The sequence below is a fragment of the Tyto alba genome, unplaced genomic scaffold, assembly GCF_018691265.1.
Source record: "Tyto alba isolate M040663 unplaced genomic scaffold, T.alba_DEE_v4.0 Super-Scaffold_3, whole genome shotgun sequence".
In the NCBI taxonomy this organism is placed as follows: domain Eukaryota; kingdom Metazoa; phylum Chordata; class Aves; order Strigiformes; family Tytonidae; genus Tyto; species Tyto alba.
In genome coordinates this window covers 8,940,802-8,963,457 of record NW_024881304.1, presented here as the reverse complement: position 1 = coordinate 8,963,457, position 22,656 = coordinate 8,940,802, and the positions used below count along the sequence as shown (strand labels likewise).

At 45.0% G+C, this 22,656-nt stretch overlaps 1 protein-coding gene across 3 annotated transcripts in view; it reads left to right on the top strand.

Moving 5' to 3' along the window:
- GRIP2 (glutamate receptor interacting protein 2) overlaps positions 1 to 22,656 on the top strand; it is a 291,325-nt gene that overhangs the window by 220,060 nt on the left and 48,609 nt on the right. For all 3 annotated transcript variants that reach the window (XM_032994911.2, XM_032994913.2, XM_032994912.2), the window contains 6 exons: positions 10,450 to 10,530; positions 13,742 to 13,877; positions 14,693 to 14,838; positions 17,639 to 17,725; positions 18,021 to 18,096; positions 18,664 to 18,809. In XM_032994911.2, the coding sequence (XP_032850802.1) occupies positions 10,450 to 10,530; positions 13,742 to 13,877; positions 14,693 to 14,838; positions 17,639 to 17,725; positions 18,021 to 18,096; positions 18,664 to 18,809 (672 nt within the window). The remainder of the gene's footprint in view (positions 1 to 10,449; positions 10,531 to 13,741; positions 13,878 to 14,692; positions 14,839 to 17,638; positions 17,726 to 18,020; positions 18,097 to 18,663; positions 18,810 to 22,656) is intronic.

The following is a 22,656-nucleotide window of genomic DNA, read 5'->3' as shown; positions in this document are numbered from 1 at the left end:
ATCTTCCTAGCTTATTGTTGGACTCTCCTCAGTACAGTCTACACTGCTTAATAAGAGAAATTGCCAGATTGACTGGAAAATGTAACTTTAATAACATCATTTCAGGCACTAGAACCATTGAGAAATGATAATCTCATTGAGTTGGTTTCTGCACTATTCTCGTCCCTCATGCACAAAATTGCTGCATATAATGTGTGTGTAGCCTGTGCGTGCAAATGTGACCTGCAAGGAGGGTGAGAAACTGCATGGTTTCCCCTGACACTGGGTCGTTCATAAATACAAACTGATGAAGCTGTCTGAAAATGCCCGGGAGGATGAGAGGGATTACGGGAAGGGAAGTCTCTCTCCCTTTCTCTCTTTATTTTTATTCTTTAACACTAGAAATTCAAATGTTCCTGGGGACTGCTTAAGAAAAGCAAATTGGAAAGGGCTCACTGAGTGAAAAGGGACCTTTTTGGTATGGGTGTTTTTAGAGGATGCTTTGGACGAGGTGGATAAAATGAAGATGTTTGGGTTTTGTTTGGGAAAAGCTCTTTGTGCTGAAGACTCAGCCTATGCTATCCTTCAAGAAGCTCTTAATAAGCCTAATTTAATGCACAAAAGCATATCCTCACCAGAATGGGGAAGGAGTTGTCCCTGATATTTTTAAGGTAAATAAGGAAGTCGCATGTTACTTCAGAAGAACAACGTAAGCACCTCTGTGAGCAGAAGAGCAAAAAGAGCCCTTATTTTCAACAGTTTTGCATCCATTATCCATTGTTCTCTCTATCATGCAAAGGAAAATGAGTGGTGAAGCTGGTCTAGAGCTGGTTTGCACAGCAGCTCTTTGCTTTGCTGAGAGCAATAATTTGGGTCTTTCCTACTCAAACCAGAATTTTAATGAAAGTTGCAGGGCTATAATCCTCTTTCAGGCTGCTGTCTCCCCGCCAGGTTGATGGATCTTGGCCACTGGGTTCCAGAGATGCAAAAGAACAGTAGATGGATGGATATACAGACAACATGTGAAATTAATTTTCACAGAAAACCAAGCAAATGAATGAAGCTAGGTTTAATAAAAAATTCTAGGCACTTTTTCAAGTATTTTTGATTCTATCTCTCAGTACAGCTTGAGTGGAAATTAAGAACTGCTTCCAGGTCCTCTATCGCACGGTCCCTCAGATGCACTGATTACATAAATAAAAGTTCCTCTACGCTGGCTTCCAAAGCAATAATGGGTGACAGACAATGCATTGTAGCAATGTCTCTGGTATATAAAAGACATGACTGTAATGGCAGGTTGACTACAGATTCTTAAATCATGTCTTTTTATTTTCTTCCTCTTTTATACTTCTTTTTTTTATGGAACATCATGTATTTAAAGAAAGCATGAGGAGTACCGGATTTTGGCATTGCAAGCTGGGTCCAGCATTCATTCTTATCAGATGGGACTTGGATCAGTTCTTGGGTGATGTTTAATATCCTGTGAAAGTTGATCTGATTTATATCTTTCCAAAGCCTGGCTCTCTGCAGAGCCAACTTAAATGGGCTTTGTGTGCATGTGCACACACACACACACAAATTAGATCTTCTGCTTGTTTACTAAATGCTGAAACTCTTTTCTCCATGACAAGCAAGAGTCTTCTTCCATCAGTGTTATGTATCTGCTGAGGGCTTGCAGAGAGGAAGAAATATACTCTGGTATCCCTTGGAAGCCAACCTGCTTGATAACAAAGGCATGTTCTGGCTCATATCTTGGTCTCATAAAGGCTACTGCTATGCAAATAACTAGCTACGTAATTTCTGGTTGAAAATAGTTGCTAGAAACAAATTGTTCCTTTAAAAGTAATTTTGGTTTCTTATTAAAAAGAAAAAAATAGAAGAATAAAGCACGGAGTTTTCTGTTGAACAATAGGCTATTGTATCTTTTATAGATCTGTTTCCTGTGAATAAAGCAGCAGGTGGTTATGAAATTATACATGCCTTAGAAGGGTTGGTAGATAAATGAATACAGGCTTTAGAAGAAAAGAAGGGGAGATGTGGAGGGTGCGGGGAGATGACGTTCATGCTGCGTGTATCGGGGAGAGGAAATTAAGAAGAACAACTTCCTCTTGGAATAACTTTGAAGTTTGGGCAAGTTCTTCCTGGCTCAGATGCCAGGAGCAATGACTTCACAAATGGATTGAGATGCCACAAAATCCTCTGATGACACAAGAAGCTGCAGTCAGTGGAGCATGCTCCCAGCCTGGGTAAGGGAGCGCAGCGTTGTTGCAGCAGGGCCAGCACAGATGCTGGCAGCAGGTTGATAATGCTCTTGAGATGGCTTTTTTTCTGACTATCAGAAGTAGCTAGGAAAATGGGAGAAAGTTCAGTTGTCGTCTTCAGGGCAAGGACTTTGTTCCAGCAAGCACGGTTGTAGTACGGCATGGCCATCCTCTTGCTGTGCTCCTAAAAATTTGTGTTAAGAGAAGCTAAAGAGAAAACATTTCCCCAAACCCTTATTTGTCTTCTCTGTAACTCACAAATATGTGCTGTGAGGCAGCTTGTTGCTCTTCTTTACAACAGGCATTTGTGCCACAAATTTGTTGGTATGTGTGTTTATGAAATTTGGGAGTGGCTGCTCCCAAAATAACGCAGTCTATTCCAATCTGAGCACACTGGTAAGGGGAAATTCTTCTTTAAATCTTCCTGGTGCAAAGGAGAAGAGAGGCGTTTCAAAGCCCTGCTTGGGTCTAAGTGGCTGCTGTGAGAAAGTCGCGTTGAGGTGGAAGTGCAGCACCTCCTGTTCTGATGGAGGTGAAGATGGGCTCTGAGTTTTTCACCCACATAATTCCAAAGCCCCATTCTGCCTCCTGGAAAATAGAAGGCCAGGAAACACAGGGCCTGTTAAAGGTTGGGGTTATTTTTCAGATGCAGCAAGCAAAACAGTCAGTGTCATGACAATGAAATTGTGCTGCAGAATCCCAAAGCAAAAGTGACATTTTTCTTCTTGTTTTTAATCACTGCACGGGAACACTGGCTGTCTTGTGTAGGAATCTAGTATATTTGTTGCTGTATGCTTCAGCCAGTTTTATGTAGGGCGGGTTCATGAACTCTAGATCAGCTTTTGCAGTATTCTAGGAAAAGCAGTCTGGAGATTACTGACAGATGTGTTAATCCATTTGTTTGGGTACTATTTATTTTCTTTAACTTTTCTGATACAGAGCTGGAGCAATGCATTTCTGGAGATGGGAAAAGAACTGAACATCTGTATTGGCCTTAATGAACTCATGTACAAATTTTCCAAGGGCCTAAGGAGTTTTGGGTTTAGTTGAGCAGAAGAAAACTGAAGCCACGTGCTGAGGAAGACTTGAGGAAGGTGGGATCCTTCATGGAAGCAGAGACTCTTGCCTGAAGTGGAGACATGGGAAGAGCTCTTGGGCTGTGGTGGACTCTGTAATTAAGTAGTTTCAGGAAATCATGCAATCTGTAACAGTATTCAAAATGGGCTTTTTTGTTTTCCTGTCCTAGTCTCTCTAGATCTGCTTGTCTCTTGTGTTAAAGACTAAGTGCTTTGAAGATGGGAGGCCACTGCTGTGCTGCCCTCATGCTGAGCTGACACAGCCACCTCTGACCTGCTGCAGCAGTGCTAAAATAACCCAAACTGCCCTTAGGGGGATGTACTAGAGGTTTGGTTGTGTAGAGCCTTGCAGTCAAACCCAAACCCATTACTGGTGCAAAGAATGCCACAAGGTGTGATGCCACATGGAGTGCCAGCCTGGGGAGAGGTGGGAAGGATGACCTTACTGTCCTCCTCTAACGATGGTACAGCCCCCTGTAGTGAGGCTGTGATTTAGGAGCTAAATAACTATTTGAGATTCATAATGGGTGTGTGTGGATACATGTTTTTCCCTCCCCTCCTTCTAGTAAGTTGACAACTTTTTAAAGGTGATTAGATGCCTAAAGGTACAGATAGATGATTATAGTTTTTGAAGTACATGTCTGCATCTTCAGGCACTCAGATATTGTTAAAATCCTGGGCCTTGAAGACTAGCTCCCACGAGGGTGCAGTTTGAATCGTCGCTGGCTGCCTGACCCCCTCTTATGTACACCTGACTGCTCTTTACCTGACTACAGATAAATGCCTCCCTTGACTTACAGAAATAACTCTCCTCAAAATGGATCAAATCCCACTCAGTTTTAGTCATTTGGGTTCCTGCTTCTAACCTCATGCTTTTATTCCAGCAAAAAATACCCGCTTTTGTTAGCATGAACAGTTTTTGGTTCTTAATGCTGTTTTAGTATTCGTTTCTCTAAACAAGGAGCGCAATTACCCTATGGCAAAATAACTGTCTCCAACTGTCTTTTTTCCATTAAACAAATGCGAGTTTTTACCTCTTGGTCTTCCCACAAGATTAATGCACTTTCTCTGCAGGAGCTGTCTTAAAGCGATACAGGAATCTGAGCAACTTGCAGACAGCAAGCCTAATTGTCACAGAGTCTTATTTAGCCAATGCTGATTTTCATTAAGAGGTGATCTCTGTTAATAGCATAGACTAATAAATCTTCTAAATGAAAAAAACCTTTCCCTTTTCCCCTACAGGCAGGGATAATGAACTCCTAAATCAGTGCTCCTTTCTAAGGAAGCTTTTTTCCCATTTTAACAGAGGGTGGTTTGAGACCTAACTGTCAGATGCCTGTACCCACATCCCATTGGGAATTTAACTAAGAAAAGTCAGGGTGTTACTGAGATCGGTTTTGCTGCTGGTTGCTACAGAGAGAGAATGTGGCCCAGGACGTTCTCACTGGCTCCGTGGGGTGTCTCAGAAAGGCAGTGAGTCAAACTTGATGAGAATTCAACAAATGGGTCAAATGGTTCAGCAAGCCCAAGGATCCCTAATTTAGGGAAGCTGTGGATTTCGTAGGAGTTAAGATTAAGTGTATGAAGCTGACCTCTACAAATCAGCCAGCTGGCTGCTAGTTGATTAATGGGCAAACAAGCATCTTGGTTAGAGGAGAGACTCCTGTTTGTGCCCTCAGCGAGAAGACAAAGGCGGGAAGGTAAATTCAACCTTACTATTAGATCTAAGAAAATCCACATCAGAGGCAGCCATGAGAAATTAAGTTCTGCTGCTTGTGGAGCAACTTGTCTTTTCTATCAATGCCCCAATTTTTAATCATAAACCCAAAAGCCCGACAAAACTTGACCCAGCCCAAAGACACAGATTGGGTTGGTGGCTACCAGAGGGACAGACTGCGGGATGTGATAGACATTGCACAGATCCACTTCTCCTCGTGTCCCTGGTTAACTGGGTTTATTCCCTTCCTGTTTGGATTGCAATTATTAACAACTGTTATTCCCCTCTCCTTTCTTGTCTTTTTCCCTAAAGTAGGGGGTAGAAGTAAATAATCCCCAAAACATTAAGTGGTGAAAAAAGCAGGAAGAATTGGTTGTGCTGGTGGCAGAGCAGTTGACAGGATATTTTTATGGCCCCGTGGCCGTCACTGGAGCTGAGATGCCAAATGGCATGTATGAAGCAAGCAGCAGAGCTCTGGCTATACAACCCCATGCTGATTAATTGCAGAGAGACTGATGTCTGGCCAGTCCTTGTTCCTCCTTTGCTGCTGCTGGTGCCACTCCTGTATCTCCCAGTACGATGTGCCTTGCAGCTGGGGAGCCTGGTTTCCCTGGGGGTACATTCAGTAGTGAGATGCTAAGACAGAGAATGGGGGAAAAACCCTAACCTGAATAAAGCAAGAGCAGGTAGCAAGACAGTTCAAATGTCCCCTCACCTGTTTGGTTTTGTTTCTGCCCCCCGCGCCACCTCCCCCCCCCAGCTTTTTTTTGTCCCCTGCCCTCCCTTGACTTCATGCTTTATCTTGTGCATAACAGGGCTCTCCTGGAAACAGGTGGTTTCCTACTGAGGCTGAGCTGCCTGCTCTGCTCAGGCGGCAGACTTGGTCCCATCTGGGCCACCTCTTTCGCAGTTGTGGCATTCCTGTGCCAAGCTCTGGCTGCGTGGCCGAGCGGTTTTGCAGGGCAGTTGCTGCTCCTCGCCGTGCTGCCCCGAATCCCAGATAGGGTTTCCCTGTGGGGGAGGCAAAGGAAGACTGAACCTGCCAATTTTCTTTTATTTGGGTGAAAGTTACTGGAAAATACCTGTATTTTGCTGACCTCTCCCCTCACCTCATCCTGTCTGGGAAAACTTGTGCCAATTTTCATGCTGCCTGTCAAGGGGATGGTGCCTGCGATGGGGGACTTTGGCTCCGGGGTTGTCTTGCCTGGAAGCCTGGATGCTACTGGCACAATCTCAGTTAAACAAGGACAGGATAAAATATTACAGCGCCCTGGCTGGAGGTGACACACTGCACTAGAGCCACGGAGTGCCATTGCCTACGGGCCCTGCTGAGAGCTGCCATTAACTGGCTGGCAGCAGGGTGGGGTATTGGCGTTTGCCCTGACCTTCCCTTCTTCCTACCCCTGGTACTTCAGCTAAAGCAAGGAGAGGTTTTTCCTACTCCTTCATCTGTCAAGTTTGTTTCTGAGGGAGCGAGATGGGATTATCTCTTCTTTTCTGTCATTGTATGAGATGCATACTACTGTAAAACTCTGCTGCTGCAGGGGAGGAGACCTCAGCTCCATGTGTGTAGGGGTAGGGATTAGGGAGCTCTTCTCTCCCTGGTGTTAGAAAGACATTGAAATCGCAAAAAACTATTGTCAGAGAACTTACAGAAACTTTTCTATATTGTCACATGTTCCCAGGGGATCGATATATGGAAAGTGTTGCGCTCTCAGTTTTATTGAGGATCTGTGTACTTGGTGGGCTTTTCTGAAAGATCTAGAGCCAGCATTAACTGTTGTTTGAAAATCACCAATTACACATTTTTTTTCCTTCAGAAAATTTTTGGCCCACTGGGTATGTGATAAAAAGCTTGAAAAATATACCTCTAATGGCTCCAGCACTGATTGCTTGCAAAAAGAACCCATGAAGGCTTACAAAAAATAAGTTATTTTCCCAACTTTAGAGAGCAGAGAGATTCATGAATTTTCAGTGCTTGGGTTGGTGCTGTGATTTGGGCCAATTGAGCAATCAGGCTGGTTACCAGCATCGCCTCTGAACTGATGCTGTGCTAGGCAGGAGAAATGACTAAGAGCACAAAAAGAAGGAATTTATTTAAAAAAAAAAAAAAAAAAAAAAGTGCTCCCCCCCCTTCTCCCCTCCCCCCCAAAAAAGCTCAGAAAAAATTAATACCAGCTTGAGTGGCAGAGCAGGAAATCGGCTGAAAATGAACAAAGAGCCACACGGCAGGGATGCTAATGCAAGCAAATGCCAATTCACACTTCGGCAGGAGGCGTGTGGCAGCTTCCTTTCCTGTTCAAACATTTTAGCCAGATAATGAGCAAAAAAACCCAAACATTTTTCACATAATCAACAGAGTTTGGAAGGGAAAAGCAATAGAGGAAGGGGGAGCCACGATGCTAATTATTTGCTGGCTGATACGGCTGTCAGTGAAGCAGCGCGGGACTGTGCGGGCGGTGCGCTGCTAATTGCCGGCAGCGGCTGCAGCTCGGCTTGCTGCTTGTGGGCACTTGGCTGGTGGTGGAAGCTGTTGTGAATGCACGAGCAACCTGGTTGCTTGCTGAAATGGAAGGCAAGACACGTTTGCCAACAGCCGTTGGGGTAGGGAGGGTTACCGTTAGCTCGCTGGGGTTTCATATCAATATTGATGGGGGTTGCGATGGGGAAGTGGGGCGCAGAAAGGCGCTGGTGGCTGCCTGGTCCAGGGCGGTGTGTTTATGTGAAGCAGATGGTTGACTGCTTTACTTTGCCAGCAGATTATGGAGTTGGCTTTGAAGCATCTTGCGTGGTTTCCCGGGAATGCAGGGATCTCATCCACAGCAGAACGTTGCTACCTTGAGCACATTACTCGGGGTCAGAGCTGGCGGCAGTGCTTCCATGCAGGGGTTGGCTGCATGCTGGGATGATCCTCACCATCCACAGCAGCCTGTGTGACCGAGGGCATGCTGATGTGCCAGTGGCATTGGGAGGCTCCAGCCCTGCACGTCCCATGATATTTTGCAGGTGCCATTTGCTGACTTATCTCCAGTGCTGAAAAAGCAACCTCATGCTGGGTATCCTGGGCTGCTGTTTTGGGGTTCCTCTCCCAACATGCTGCTGCATTTGGGAAAGGAATAAAGGGAGGTTGTAGCTGCTGGGCTGAGTGGTGTGGGCAGGGAGTAGTTTGATTGGCACTGTCCTGCTGCTCCCCCAGGAAATGCCACCTTGCTTTATACTCCCAAACCACCCTTATTTTCTGACTCTGCAGTTCTGCAAGGCATGGGGCAACAGAGAGAGGGTAAGGCAAGATACTAGGAAAAACCTTCCAGAGAGAGAAATGAAGATGAACGTGGACAACACTGCCAGAGATTGAAAGCTCTGAATCTTTATCACTATCAAACAGCTACTGAAGAATAGATGGCGTGAGGCTTTTTTTTTTGTTTGTTTGTTTGTTTGTTTTTGTTTGTTTGTTTGGGTTTTTTTTGTTGTTTTTGTTGTTTTTTTTTTTTTTTAATTGGATGCTGGAGTTAAACTACCCCAAGTAAATTAAACTTCTTTCCAGAATCATTAAGCCCAGATTAACCTTGGCCCTGGCCTCCCCATCACCCAAAGAACAATTGCTTAAAAATGCAAATTTAATTTTGAAGCCTGCTGCTCTTACAGTTGATGCCAGGCTGTACCAGCACCTATGTGAAATCAAGGACTCGCCTTGGCGCTTGCTGTAATTCTCCAGCCAAGTGCTGCTGCTTTCTCTGTCAGCATTGAGTAACACTGCAAGATCTCCATGGTCAGGACAATGCCGTTCTTTCCTTTATTTTTTTAAAGGCAGAGCTTCATTCTGTTGTTTGACAGAGGTCCTGGGTGCTTGGGTATCAAGGGTCAATGTGTTTTGGCAGCAGTGGCTTGGGGTCGCTTGGCCATAGTCTAGTGCCAAGTGCTAGTCCTTGCTTTGTTAGAAATCTTCAGTTTAGTGGGGATGGAAGAGCATTCAGAGTGATGCAGGAGAAGAGCCCAGGGTCTGGAGACGTCTCTCTGTGGACTGCAAAATTTGGGCTGAAAAACTAAGTGGTGTTTATTTTTCAGCTGAAATTTTTTATTCTTGGAAGTGCAGATTTGAGTCAGCCAGAACTTTTCACTGGGTTTTGTCAGCTTGTGAAGTTACTTCAGCTGGGGCAACAAGAATTAGAAGTAGGGATTTTTTTTTTTTTTTAATTAAATTAGGTGGAACCTTATTTAATTTTACTTCTAAAAAATGTTCAAGCCTTTGAGCAAAATTCCCTTCCTAGTAGTTAAGTGTAACCCCTGTGATTCAGTTTACACCGTCATTTTTCTGTTTGTGGGGAAAGTGAGCTGCCAGCAAACTGAACATTGGTTTTGATTTCTCTGTTACAGATCACTGTCTGGAATGGGGCTGAACAAAAGTCGTTGTTCCCTTTGTATGCAGCAAGACAAAAACTTCTCTGTAACTTAAACATAAGTTACTTAAGGGCTGCAGACAGGAATAAATGGATAAGGTTTTCAGTAACCCATATTTTTACTATCATGTACAACTTCTAAATCTTCACAGCTATTGAAAAATTGGGAAGGGCAATTCAGGGATGTGGTCACTGAGAATGGGAATTATTTGATATTATGTAGTTACTGGAAATTATTGATTGAAAAAGCAGCAGCTTTTTAGGAAATGCCATAAAAATGGACATTTTAGATGGATGGCAATGAAATCTGTAGGAGCATGATCTCTTCTCTGCAAATAATCTCTATGCCATATAGGAGTCTTCCAATAGGAGAATACAAAGATATTTAAATACTTTAAACTTAAATTTCAACTTATGCTGGCTGGTGCCTTTACAGTGCATAATACTATTTTCTCTTTTCTCTGACTTTTTTTTTTTTTTAAATCACTTAAGAGAAGGTGCTCTCTGTATTGTACAGAAGCTGGAACAGCAGCAGGAAAATGTGACTTTGAAATAATGGGATCTATAAGAATAGGCAATTTCGTTCAAGTATAGTGATTTAGTGCCCTGTTAGTGTCCTGATGTATAACTCCATTTCCAAAGACCGTAAGTTTCTTCACAAGCATAATGACAGGCTTAAAACTTGTGAGACTAATGCTACAGCTTTCTCTGTCCTCAGCTGTTCCACATAATTACAGGAGTAAGGGAATTTTGTTCTCTCCTAACAGATTAGCTCCAAGAGGAATAAATCAGATAATGGTATTGCCTTCCTGTTTCTTTCCCTCCATCTCTAAAAAGCGCGATAGCCCACGTGGTGCAGTGCAAAGACAGGGCTGGTAGTGGGTTTTTTTGCCCACAGTCTGTGATATGGATGTGATCCCAATTCTGGTGTCACCAGGACAAACTTTTTAAAGTGCTCTGATTCTTTTGTTTGTTGCTTTTGGTACTAATTTCAGCTTCCGTGTTTGCTCTGTTCGCAGATGATGGCCCTTACTCGAAGGGAAGCAAGGACTCTGGTGGTATGGACGCAGCCCTGGTCTCCAGGAGGCAAAGCATCCCAGGTAAAGGAGGGGATCAGCTTCTGCTCCAAAACATGGGGACATCCATTACACTTTACATGGCTACCCCTAAAATGGGTAAAATCCCCCAAAACACTGGTTTTGGTGCATCTATCAGCAAGGCTTTTGCTGGAGGGCAGAAATAGATGGTAGTTGTTGGTGCAATCACAGTCTGGTGTGAGGCTGTTGATGGTGGTCATAGGGAGCCAGGAGAGGATTGGTTCCTGTGCTGGGCTGGCACCCACAAAGAGGAAGACAGCAGCAAAGGAGAGGGGGAAGAAGCGCCGCAACATCTGAACTCGCTGCGGGAGAGGGAGACTGGCAGTGTCTGGCAAGCTTCGTATTTCCCCTGTGTGACTAAGTTTGTTTTGATATTTAGTCAGTCACAGCAGACTTTTGTGTAGTATAAATGTTCCCGTGCAGAAACACCCCCAGGGGCTGAAGAGAGAGTGAACAAAAGGTAGCACATTTGCCTCTGTCAGTGCTGGGCTTTGTCTGCGAGTGGCACAGCAGCAGGTTTGGATGGTCTGCTCTGGATAACTCATCCCCTTCCTAATAAAGCCCAGGGCTTAAATGTGACTTCTGACTGTTGATGACCCAGTCACAGGTTTGGTTTAGTGTGTTGTAGGGGATGGGGACACAACAGGGCCCTTTTTCTATTGCTTCATCCTTCATCAGTTTTTCTAGGGGATATTCTGCATCCTCTGGGGCTTCTGCAACACATTGCCACTGTATCGCAGCCCTGATGGAGAGAGGCTGACTCTCCTCCCTCACAAGAGCTGTTATATCCAACAACCCCAGCTCAAGACTTCTCAATGTGGAGGGCAAAATTCACATGTGCTCTTCCTGTCCTGGAATGCTTTAAACAGCAAAATCCAAGCATATATACCAGTAGAGGAAATCCAAGACTGCTCTTACATGGCACTTAAAGACTGTGTCTTGAAGGACCAGATCCTGCTTAACCAGCTCACTTTTACATCTCTGTGTGTCTGTGATAACAGCAGTAGATTTATAGAGGCATTGGTCAAAATCCCTTATTGCTTACCTTGATAAATTGATCTCAGGGACTTGCCTTTTTTCGGACCGGTGATTTCTCCTTGAACCCGTAACAATGGGTAATTGCACTCTGGGAGTTCTCATTTTAAACACTTATCAAGGATCAGAATTAAACCCCATTGAAGAGCTAATAATCTCCCCTTGCGGCACCATCTGTGTTGATCAGTCATGTCTGTAGTTGAGAGGAAATTTGCAGGATAGTGCCGGATGGTGTTCCTTCCAGCACGGTGGGGAGCCCCCACAAAGTTTCTGGCAGCCCCTGGGATCCTGGGTTGGTGAATTGAAAACCTAAGTTACTGTAGTTGGCAAGGCATCAAATCTGAGTTTAAAGAGCAGAAGCATTATGGACCTGACGTTTTACAACGAGCTGCCAGTGCCACGTTAAATGGGTGCCCAGCAGTGCCTAAATGCCTTCCAGACTGGCACTAGATTGCAAAGAGGTTCCCCACTTGCATTAATGAAGTGCACAGATTACTCTTGGAATTGCTTTACAAAAGAGGTAATGCATGGCAGGACTTGAAGTGAGGTGCAATTTCTGATGTCATGGTGGCATTACACAAGGAGCAAAGTGCTAGTGATGAGGCACCACAGTGACAAATGACACTGTGTTTTCTCCCAGTGAAAGAGGATGGGGGGAAGCCCTGAACTAACATGGATCTTCTGTGTCAATATGTTATTTAAGACACCCTGCCTTGCCCTGTAAATCATAGTGTGCAAGAGGTTTCAAATGTTCCCTCTTCAAATAAAGCATCTCATTTGAGCCTGGTGGGGTTTGCTGTACAAACAAACTCCTGAGCCATTTGCAGCGTGGGTTTTACTCCACAGCTGTGGGACTGCTGTTTGCTGCCGATGACCATCACCACCTTCTCCTGCACGGCTTTGGAAAAAGGCACCCTGTGTGCAGGAGACTGTTTTTCTCCTGTAAAATTGTGGGAGATTTCAGTATACGAGAAACAGTGGGGGTGGATGGATAACGTAGGCAAATTCTGCAAAAGCTTCATAAAGGAGGCTCTGGCAAGGCACAGAAGTCATCTGATTTGCCCCAGGACTAGTCCTCCTTTGAGCAAAGAGTGCAAGTGCTGTCATGTGGATTAACACAGAGCTGCCTTTTGCCAAGTCCACAGAGCTCTTGGTTTTACCTTGGGCCAGTGCTGGCTCTCCTGCTAACTTACTCCCCTCCATGTCAAATCCAGAAGCTGGAATAGTTTATGGGCCCTGTCTTTTTTTAAACCCAGCCATGAGTTGTAATGGGATCAAAACTGGCATCAGGTTGGGCTTATCTATAGGTGCTGAACAAACCAGTGTCATCTTGGACTAAAGAGAGGTAAAATGTATGCTGCCTACAGCAAAGAGAAGCAGTACTGGTGCAGCAGATGTGGGGTGTGCATCCCCTAACCTGATCCTGCCATACGTATTAATGGCTGGCAGTGCATGTGGAACCAGTTAGGTTGTAAAAGTGGCTCGCGTCTTCAATTCCAGCTGTAGATGAGGTGGGTAATATCGAGGAAGTCTGACTTAGACCAGGTGCAGGTGGGTGGGGAAACTGCTGTGAATGAATGAAGGTCATGCCTCCTCCTTCTTCCCCTGCTGATGGCAGGATCCCACCCCTCTCCATGTTATGTTCTTTATCTCCCAACTGTATTAATGTCTCATGATATTTTTTTTTATCACAATAATTTAAGAGACACCCTGTTCTGTCCATCCAGGCAGCTACTGCAGGTCCACAGCATTCTCCTACCTGGTAACTGTGACTGCCTGACATGCAGCCTTCCTAACACCCACCCCACTCCACACCAAACGTAATTACTGAGGTGGTGTCCCTGGACCACTGCTTGGATCCCATCACCCTGGGTTTGAGTCCTTCCACTGCCACCAGCACCTTGAAACACAAAGTTTTTATCTTCTCACAAGCCCTCACTCCTCTGCCTTGTCCTCTTGGTCTTGCCTGAAAGACCTGCATGCAGATGCTTTCTCTCCACTGCTGTGGGTCCTCCAGAACACACTTCTGTTTCACAGCTTCATTTTAAATAAATGGAAACTAATTGTATAAATCATCCCAGGTCTGCTCTCCCACCACCGCTGCAGGAAGATGATGTCCTTGGGATTGGGAGGAATATGCCTTCCACTGACATGTTTGTCTTTATTCCTGATCTTTCAGAGGAGTTCAGAGGGGTTACCATAGTGGAGCTGATTAAGAAGGAAGGAAGCACCCTTGGGTTAACCATTTCAGGTGGCACAGACAAAGATGGAAAGCCAAGAGTTTCCAATCTGAGGCCAGGAGGACTGGCTGCAAGGTGAGAAATGGAAATGGGGCACAGAGAGCACAGTAAAACTGGAGAGGAAGAGTTGCATGTTCTAGCTACTGAATGATTAAAGTTATAATTAAAATAGTTGGCACCTGATTCCCTTTTTCAAGTGCCCCAGAATGCAAAGTTGTTGTTTCAGTAAGTAGAACATCTTCTATTTTGGGTTATTTCCCATGCTCTGTGCAATTATGCTCTGAAATTTTGTGTAGGGATATTTGGGATTCTGTGAAATTAGGCAGCCTTGTCAGGAGAGCTGCATGGTACAATACATCTTGATCAAACTAAGTGGTTTAATATTGTATCTGTTCTGAATACTGAGTGTTTGAGTCACGTTATTGGCTCAGAAAAGGACTGGGAGAAGAAAGGCTCCAAGAAGCAGAGAAAGAGAAGGAGTAATTGAACAATTTTGCAGTAAGCAGGCAAAAGGAAAGGTGTTTTCTTTTTCCCTGCTGGATTTTTTTTTCAGACAGCTCTTGGTGTGCTTCTCTTTGACTGATTGCTCTACATGAATGGGAACTGAGAACAAAAAGAGAGGTTGTGAACACACAGACTGCAATTGTTGTTATACGTACAGATCTGAACACTTGCCACCAGGAAAGATAGATGGCTTCGATTTTAGCACTTCTTCTGATAGCAGGCACATACAATCAGACAGTTGAGATCAGCCCAACATTGGTGGCTTGTGCAGAAAGTCCTCCAGGTACAAAAGGTTTGCCAGGCGTGTCAAATCTGCCAGTCTGAGCACAGCAGAGACTTTGTACTATCACTGCTTTTTTTTTTTATTTTATTTTCTTTATTTGCAGAAGTGACCAGCTGAATGTCGGGGATTACATCAAGTCGGTGAATGGTATTAACCTGACCAAGCTGCGGCATGACGAGATCATAAGCCTGCTGAAAAACGTGGGCGAAAGGGTAGTGCTGGAAGTAGAGTATGAGCTTCCGCCGGCCGGTGGGTGCCTCTCTGATAACGCTGCTCTCTCTTCTTGGCTGCTTCTTGTCCTGGGGTACATACGGGCTTGTTTGTGCATTAGCCATCATGGCCAAGGCAGTGTCCAGGGGCATTTTGACGTTTTGCCTTCATCTGCTCGCAGCGCCGCGGTGGGTGCTGCAGAGCTGTGTGCAGTCGGAGCAGAGCGCTTTTTCCAGCGCAGTGGGTGCCTGCTCATGCACACTGGCAGAAGATGGCTGATTAGGTCTGTCTTGCCTCGGAGTGACTCTGTAGCACAGGCCAATCTGCCTCCTGATGCTGCTTCAGTTTGTTTTTCCCTTTTGGAGTGTGGCTATCGAAGGTTTTATTCAGTCTCGAGCGTGTATTGCCAGATTCTCTCTTCTGAACTGTGGCAAGTGCTGTTAGTCCTCAAGATGCTTTGAAACGTGATGTGTTTTCAGAAGGGAAGCTGAAGCAATCTGCTTTCCAGCTAAAGGGCCCCGGCAGAAGTTGGCAAGCCCAACTCACATTAACAGGGCTTGTGTCCTGATGTGGAAGACTGTGTGCTATCGCCCTCATTTGTTTGTTCTGATTAAAACAAATTCCTTGATACAGTTTCTCATCACAGTCTTTCTATTGTGAAAACGATCTCCCCAGTTATTACTCATTCAGTTACCCAGATCAATTAGAGGATAATTGGGCAGAAGAAATAGAACAACCAGAAATAAGATGATAGGAAAACCGAAACTAATGAAATCTGAATGTTTTGCCCCAGATAGGAAGCCATCTTACACTTCATAGCTTTGCTATAGCTGCTGCCTTTACATGAAAAGTATTAAATATATAAATGACCATATAAAGCTCTAAAAAGAAAAATAATATAATCTGAATTAGCTGAATCTCTGTCCGTCACCCCCCTCTGTTCTGCTGTAAAGCTTAATTAGCTTTTGCATATAAACCCGGGTAAAACAAACTGGGGCTCAAGTTTTCCATGTTCTCATGCTCACTAGGGGTGACAACTCTTAACCTTTCTCCTTAGCTGTGAGCCTGACTATCAGGAGTCTGAGAAGGTGTGCTTAACCAGCTAAGGAGCAGCGCCAGTACTGCATAGCTCAATCAATAGCAGTGGTGCAAAGTGTCCCCACCTCTGAATGAACAGGAAGAACACACTGAAATAGTGACTTCACTCCAATGAGATTATTGATGCTGTTTATGACTAATCCAAACAAAGAGGCACTGCAAAATACAGGGAATTGTCAATTTCTGCCTTGCTCCAGTTCTTTGTGGGCTTTTATCTGCAGTGAGGGTTTGATATTCTGTGTGCACCCGCCTCTCTTTCTCTCTCTTTCCCTGGGCAAAGAGCAGAAATAAGTGCAATTCAGTAGCTTGTGCTTGTGGGTTTGAATTTTTCTCCACACTTTGTAATTTCCTGCTTTGGAAGAGACCTTGCAAGTCCAAGTCTAGTTTTCAGGCCACTGTGTCATCATCTCTTTAATAAATAAACCAAGCCCTGTGTTAACACTAGCTTAGGTTTCCCTGGTCCCCACAGATCTTATGAAAGGCTGTTGCAGAACTTTGTGCTTGGATGCTTAGGACAGAAATCGGATGGTTTCTGAACTCATTTGTGGATGCTTTATACCCTTTTCTTGGTATGTGAGGATGACCCCTTATCTGGGAGCCTTCCTCTGCCCTGAGCTTTTCCCTTCTGGAATATTTCTAGGCTGTGTCCCTGTCTGTACACAGCAGAAGGAGCAAAGTGGCTGCGTGGGGACCAGTGTTTTGAGGGTTTATTTGGCCTCGCTGTAGGTCCCCAGGGCTGCCTGCCTGCAAGGCAGTACCATGCCTCCACTGTATGTCTTTTGGGTCAGTTTAACCCTAATTTGGGTGCAGGTTGCAAGCCCTCAGGGTGCTTGGCAGTGAGGACCAATGTGGTCAGTGAGGACAGTGGGGAGATTTGCTTCAAAAAGGCCCTCCTGAGCCAAGGGGAAATGCTAACGTGGATGTGCCTAGGGGAGCCTTCAGCTCCAATTTGCCAGCCTGAAGTCAAGCTCTTAGTCATTTTCTGATTATTCTTGTGGTCATTCATTGCACTTGGTTTGAAGATTAGGAATTGATCTCTTTGGAGTAGACTAGGCTGAAATGCCGTGTGCAGTTCTGGATGGAGAAGACTGGGAAATTGTCCCATATTCACTGCAGCAGTTCAATAAATCATTAAATAGCAGGGGATGGCAAGGGACAGAAACAGTTTCTTTCTTTTTCTCTTTACTTTTGTACGTTAAATAGTACTGTGTATTTAATATAAAATTACTGCATTGCCCCTAGGATCAGTTTAAAGGATTCACTTAATCTTTTTTTAAAGTCAAAATATGAGAGGTAAGGGAAAAAAAAACCCAACCTTTTGTACCGAGGATTTGGGATTTTCATTTTCTTTAAGGTCAGCCGGTGACTTGATTCCTTATGCTGCTGCTGTTTTTTTTTTTTAAATTTCCATCTGCAGCAGAAGCTTCTGGCTTTTGAGTAATACTGAACGTATTAAAGCCAGTTGATAAATAAGACAGTTTTACTTGAATGTCATAGTATTAACCAGGACAAATTTGAGAGGTGGTGCACAACACTGAGCTGGTGAAATCATCCTAAAACATGATGGTTGGCTCTGACAAAGGTTCACACATCCGGGTTGGGCTGTTTTTGCCTCCAAACAGGGAAGGTATAGGGCTGGACTTTCATTTCAATGCTGTTTGGATGAGTTTTGATACTATTTTGCAGGGTGGTGTGGAGAAGGTTTATCTGGGGGTAACTGAGTGTTCCTCTGTTCCTTTAGTCCCTGAGAGCAGCGCGGGCATTATTCCCAAGACCATCGAGGTATCCCTCTACAAGGAAGGCAACAGCTTTGGTTTTGTGCTGAGAGGTTAGTAGCTTCTCCAGTGAAAAATGAAGAGGGGACAAGCACTGGCAGAGATTATTTGGGAAGTGGGAAGAGAAAAGTAGAAAGATGAGTGTCATAAACCTCAGCTGAGAAGCGAAAGCGTGTCCTGGAGAGCGTCCCGTGCAGCCTTCAAGGACTGCTGGCTGCCTAATCCAGGACAGTCTTTTTGCTTTCAGGCTGTGTCAGCCGTTACGTGATAAATGTCTCTCCTTTCTCAGCACTCTCATTCAGACTTTCAAACCTCCAGTGACTTACGGCTTTCCTGATTTGATTACAGGGGGAGCCCATGAAGACTGGCACAAGTCCAGACCGCTGGTGCTCACCTACGTGAGGCCGGGTGGCCCAGCAGACAGGTAATGCTCGTGTAGCACCTCCAACATTTGCTCTCACAAGACAGACCGGCAGCTCTCACCATGCTCTTGGACGGGTGTTCTTGTCCTTCTTGCTGGTGGCTTCTCATACTGGTGGTGTCTGGGACCCGTCGTGTGTGGGGCGGGTGGGTCCAGTGCTCGTAGGCTGGCCCATGTGTGGATGTTACAGTTATAAGCAGAAACCCCTCTTGCAGAGGCAGGCACTTAATTAACCCTGTGCAGATGAATAGCTGATGCTGAGTTAGAGAGCGGGAGGCAGTCTGTCTATTCTCATGCTGCTAATTTAATATGATGGGCCTGGTACTATAAATAACCCAAACTATTTTCCCATGGAGTGTTCAATTCCTACAGGATCAAAGTAATTTACTTTTTAGATATATATATAGATATATATATATATACACACACACACATATATCTATACACACACAAAATATACATTAAATATATACAAAATATATATATATAAATATATAAAAACTATATCTAAATATAAATAAATACATATACATATACACAAAAACCCCTTCTGCCTGTGACTTCCTACAGGGAAGGGTCCTTGAAAATTGGGGACAGGCTGCTGAGCGTTGATGGGATCCCTCTGCACAGCATGACCCATGCTGACGCCCTCAACATCCTGCGGCAGTGCAGCCAGGAGGCACTCTTCCAGATCGAATACGATGTGACCATTATGGGTAAGGCCAAGATGATTGTGGTGGTACTTTCACTGACTGTCTGGAAAGTATGTGAGACGAGACACAGTAACTGGGATACTTGGCTTCAGTGGAAAAATCGCTGAGCCATGTGCTGCCAATATGGATGGTAGGGGATAGAGTTCAAAGCTGGTTTGGTTGAATGTGTTTGAAATGCTTTTATCCAATGATGTGTCTTAATGAGAATGGTGACTGGTTTTAGAGAAGGGGGGAAAAAAGGGATTTTCTAATGTAGGCAAAAAGAGCATAGGAGAAGTTGGAGTTAAAGGGGGCTGGAGCACTCTGCCAGCACTGCAAATACCACTATTAAATGTGTTCAGGGGATTGAGCTGCAAGCAGGCAGAGACTTGATGTGGCTGTGGCTTCAGTTCTGAATTTTGACCCTGCTTAATTCTGGAGCTATTCCCTTTCTTATAAACGTTAGTTCAGATCTGTTTCTGAAATAAATGATGGGTGATCAACTGCTTGACCCCGAACAAGGCAGAATTTACTGGAGGGCAGAGGATGGGTATTTCTAAAAAGTGTTCTACACAGTGGATATTAAGTTTGAGGGTTTGGAGGGTTAGTTGCTTTTTTTTTTTTTTTTTTTTTATTTTCAGTTTCAAGCCCAGGGAAAGGGTTTATTATTAGCTACTGTAAAGTCATTTTGAGCTGGCTTTGTGACACACAGCTGTTACTGCAGGGAGCGTTGTTAATGAGTTTAAGGTTACCGCAGAGTCCGAAGCTGTGTTGGTTCTGGAAGCTCGTTGAGCTGTGCGTTAGATTTTGATGTTGTATATACATCTCCAGAGGGGTTTTTGCCTCCACTGGAGCCACAGGCTGGACTAGGTTGGAGTCTTTTCTGCAAACCTCACAAACCAGTCCAACATCTCTGAGCCTAGGATCCAGTGAGGAATAGAAGTCCTTGATAACAGGATCTGCAGCTGAGAGAGTTTAATACCGTGCCACCCCCAAGGAAGGAGAGCTGAGAAAACCAGAACTTGCTCCCTGCAGGGCTTTCTGCTTCATTTTGAGTCTCCTTCTACCAAATTTTCCCCTTCCTTTCAGGAGAAACTCCACAAGCGTGGCCCTACTGGGTCTCCCCTGGGGGAGGAGGCTGCCAGGATCTGGGGAGCCATGTGCCACGCAGACACGTACTCTGCTGGGAGAGCTGGAAGGAAAACCTGATGCCTCGGCAGTTGCCTGCATGCTGCCTGGCTTCTGCCATGCTACAGGAGCAGCTTCTCTTTAGAATTTGGCTAGTATTCATGAAAAAGAGGAAATGCTTAAATGATGGAAGACAGAAACTACCCAAACCCTGCTTTCTGCCTTTCTATCTGATTGTGATTGTGGTAACTCTGCAGTGGACTGTAAGGGATGTGCCTTCCTCTCCTCACAGGCTGGCAGCCCTGCCTGGGGAGGGGGCAGGTGGGAGTAAGGAGGGGTTTTGCACAGAGCTGTCAAGTCTGAACAGTAGCAAACAATTAATGGTGCGTGAGAAATGGGCTTTTTTGGGGTTTTGTTATTTGTATGGTCCCCTGGTGCCTATGTTGCGGAAAGTTGATTTAAAACCTGACTTGGAGCAAAAATAGCCATGAAGGTGTCCTGGTATTTCTTCTTGAGTAACTCTTCCACCTAAAACTGTTAGGGTTGAGTGAACTCAGAGTGAGAGCAGGTTTTATGCAGTGATTCTCCATCTTGTGTTGCTATACAGCAGACCACAACCAGATAGTTTCCATGATGTAAAAACAGCTCCTTTCTTAGATAATTTCTGCATAGAGTGTGCTTCTCCCCGACCCTGCAAAGGGACATACCTGCCCTGCTTTCTTTTAAGGCAAGATGATGCAGAATGTGTAGCTTAAAGCAGTCTCTGCAGGCAGTTTTGCCAGGCAACACCTAATAGCTGCAATGGGAGATGAGTGTATCATCCCCAAATCACTCCTACTTCAGATGTTCTCTTTTACCAGCCACAGGAAGATGATGAGGGAAGGGAAAAGTTAGTGTGGGGATGTTATTAGCCTGAAGGGAGCACTCTTGATTCCCATTTTGAAAACTTGGTGAAGGGGCTGGGGGGAACATGTGGCCACACAGTTCACTTGATTCATTATTAGAGCTTTAGAGCTGGGAACACCACCATGAAGTGGTGCTTGGCCTGTTCATCCCCAGGGAAAATAGAGGTTTTTACATCGTGCTTGCTCTCTGCTGTAGCTGCACATGCTGGAGTGGTGTGGGCTGGCCCTCGGGGAGGGAAGGTTGTTTTTCTGTATCTGTCCTTAGTGAGAGACCAAGTTGGCTGTGGGAGAGTGTTGAATCACGGCGTTCCCCAGCTAGCTGCATGGTTTCCCAGCCAAAATTGTGCACCAAGGATGAGCTGCCTGGGGCCAGCGCCGCTCTCGGTGCGAGGGACACGGCAGCTGCTTGCCACCGCCACTGAGCATCCCCCGGCTGTTGGGCTTTCACCAGGGAGGCCAGCGTAGGATGGGGCCACGGGAGGCTTTTAATCAAATTGGCTGAGATTTCTTAAGGCCACTGAAGGAATTAAATTAATCTGCTGTTTCCATTTAAAAGGAGTGCGAACTGGGCATGCACCTCCTTCGGTCATCAGGAAAATCTCTGCCCTTTGCTGATGTGAGATAAACATTACAATGAACAGATGCTTTCCCATGGCGATGCTCTATTTTATGGGCCTTTTAAAAAAGAGGAGAAAAATTAAAAAAAAAAACCAAACAAACCCAAAAAAACCAACAAATAAACTGATCAGGCAGAAACTGGTGGCATTTGAATAGTTACTCTATAAATAAGCTGTGTGTGCCATGACTTGAGGCACTGGGCTGCAAGCCTTTAGGGTTGACTCATGGAAGAGGGGAAGCTCTCTGCCAGAGATGATGAATGAGCAAAGCGGTTTGTTGTGTCCTTCTCTTCCTCTCCCTTCCCCTGGCTGCCTCTTGGCCTATTCATTTTTAAGCTGAAGATTTTTAGGCCTGCAGGGCTCTCCTGCTGATGGAGTGGATGGCAGGTAGTGTCCCACAAACAGGTGACTGCTCAGCATCTGCTGAGTGGTGGCAGGGGGTAGGGGCTGAAGAGGGGCCCCGTGAAGTTGGATGCCTCCATGTGCCTGTGAAGCTGGAGGGGTCAGAAGCTGCTGGGCTCTGTCAGGGAGGGGGCAGCTCCCTGGTTTGGTTCTTCTAGGAGGTTTTGGTTTATTTTTATGCATTTGAAAGGGGGGTGCCTTTTCCTTCTTCCTCCTTCCTCCTTTTCCCTCCTCTGTTTTGATGGAGAAGGTTAGAGGGTTGGTTAGACCTGTAGTGAGTCACGTGGTGGCTGCTGAATTTCCACCTGAGCATTTTGAAATGGCTGGAATTTGTGTTCAAAAGGAAAAATGCAGGCAGGATTTGAGGGCAACTGTTAACTGATTCAGGCCAGAGCTGCTGATGCTGAATTTTAACAGGGTTGTATCCAATTCATTTATCTTATTTATTTAGTCAATGCCACCCCAAAAGAGCAAATGTATTCAAAAAGGTGGAGGACTTAAGGGTTTATTTGGCTACTAAGACTATTATTTCTGAAGGTGGATGATGATAGCATGTGTGCTTTCCCCCAGCAGTGTCAGGAGATGTAACTATTTGTCCAGCAAAGGGGAATGGGTCTTCTGGTCCCTGTCTGACTATCCACTAAACAAGCATGTATTTTTGGACAGGTTGTGTGAGAGCTGTGCCTCAGTTTCCCAATCTGTAAAATGGTACCTTCCTCCTCTGGCAAGCACAGTTCATTGCTTGCAAAATGCTTTCAAACTCTTACATTAAAATCTGCATGGCCATGCAAGGCAGCATATGCATATGTGATTTTTCTG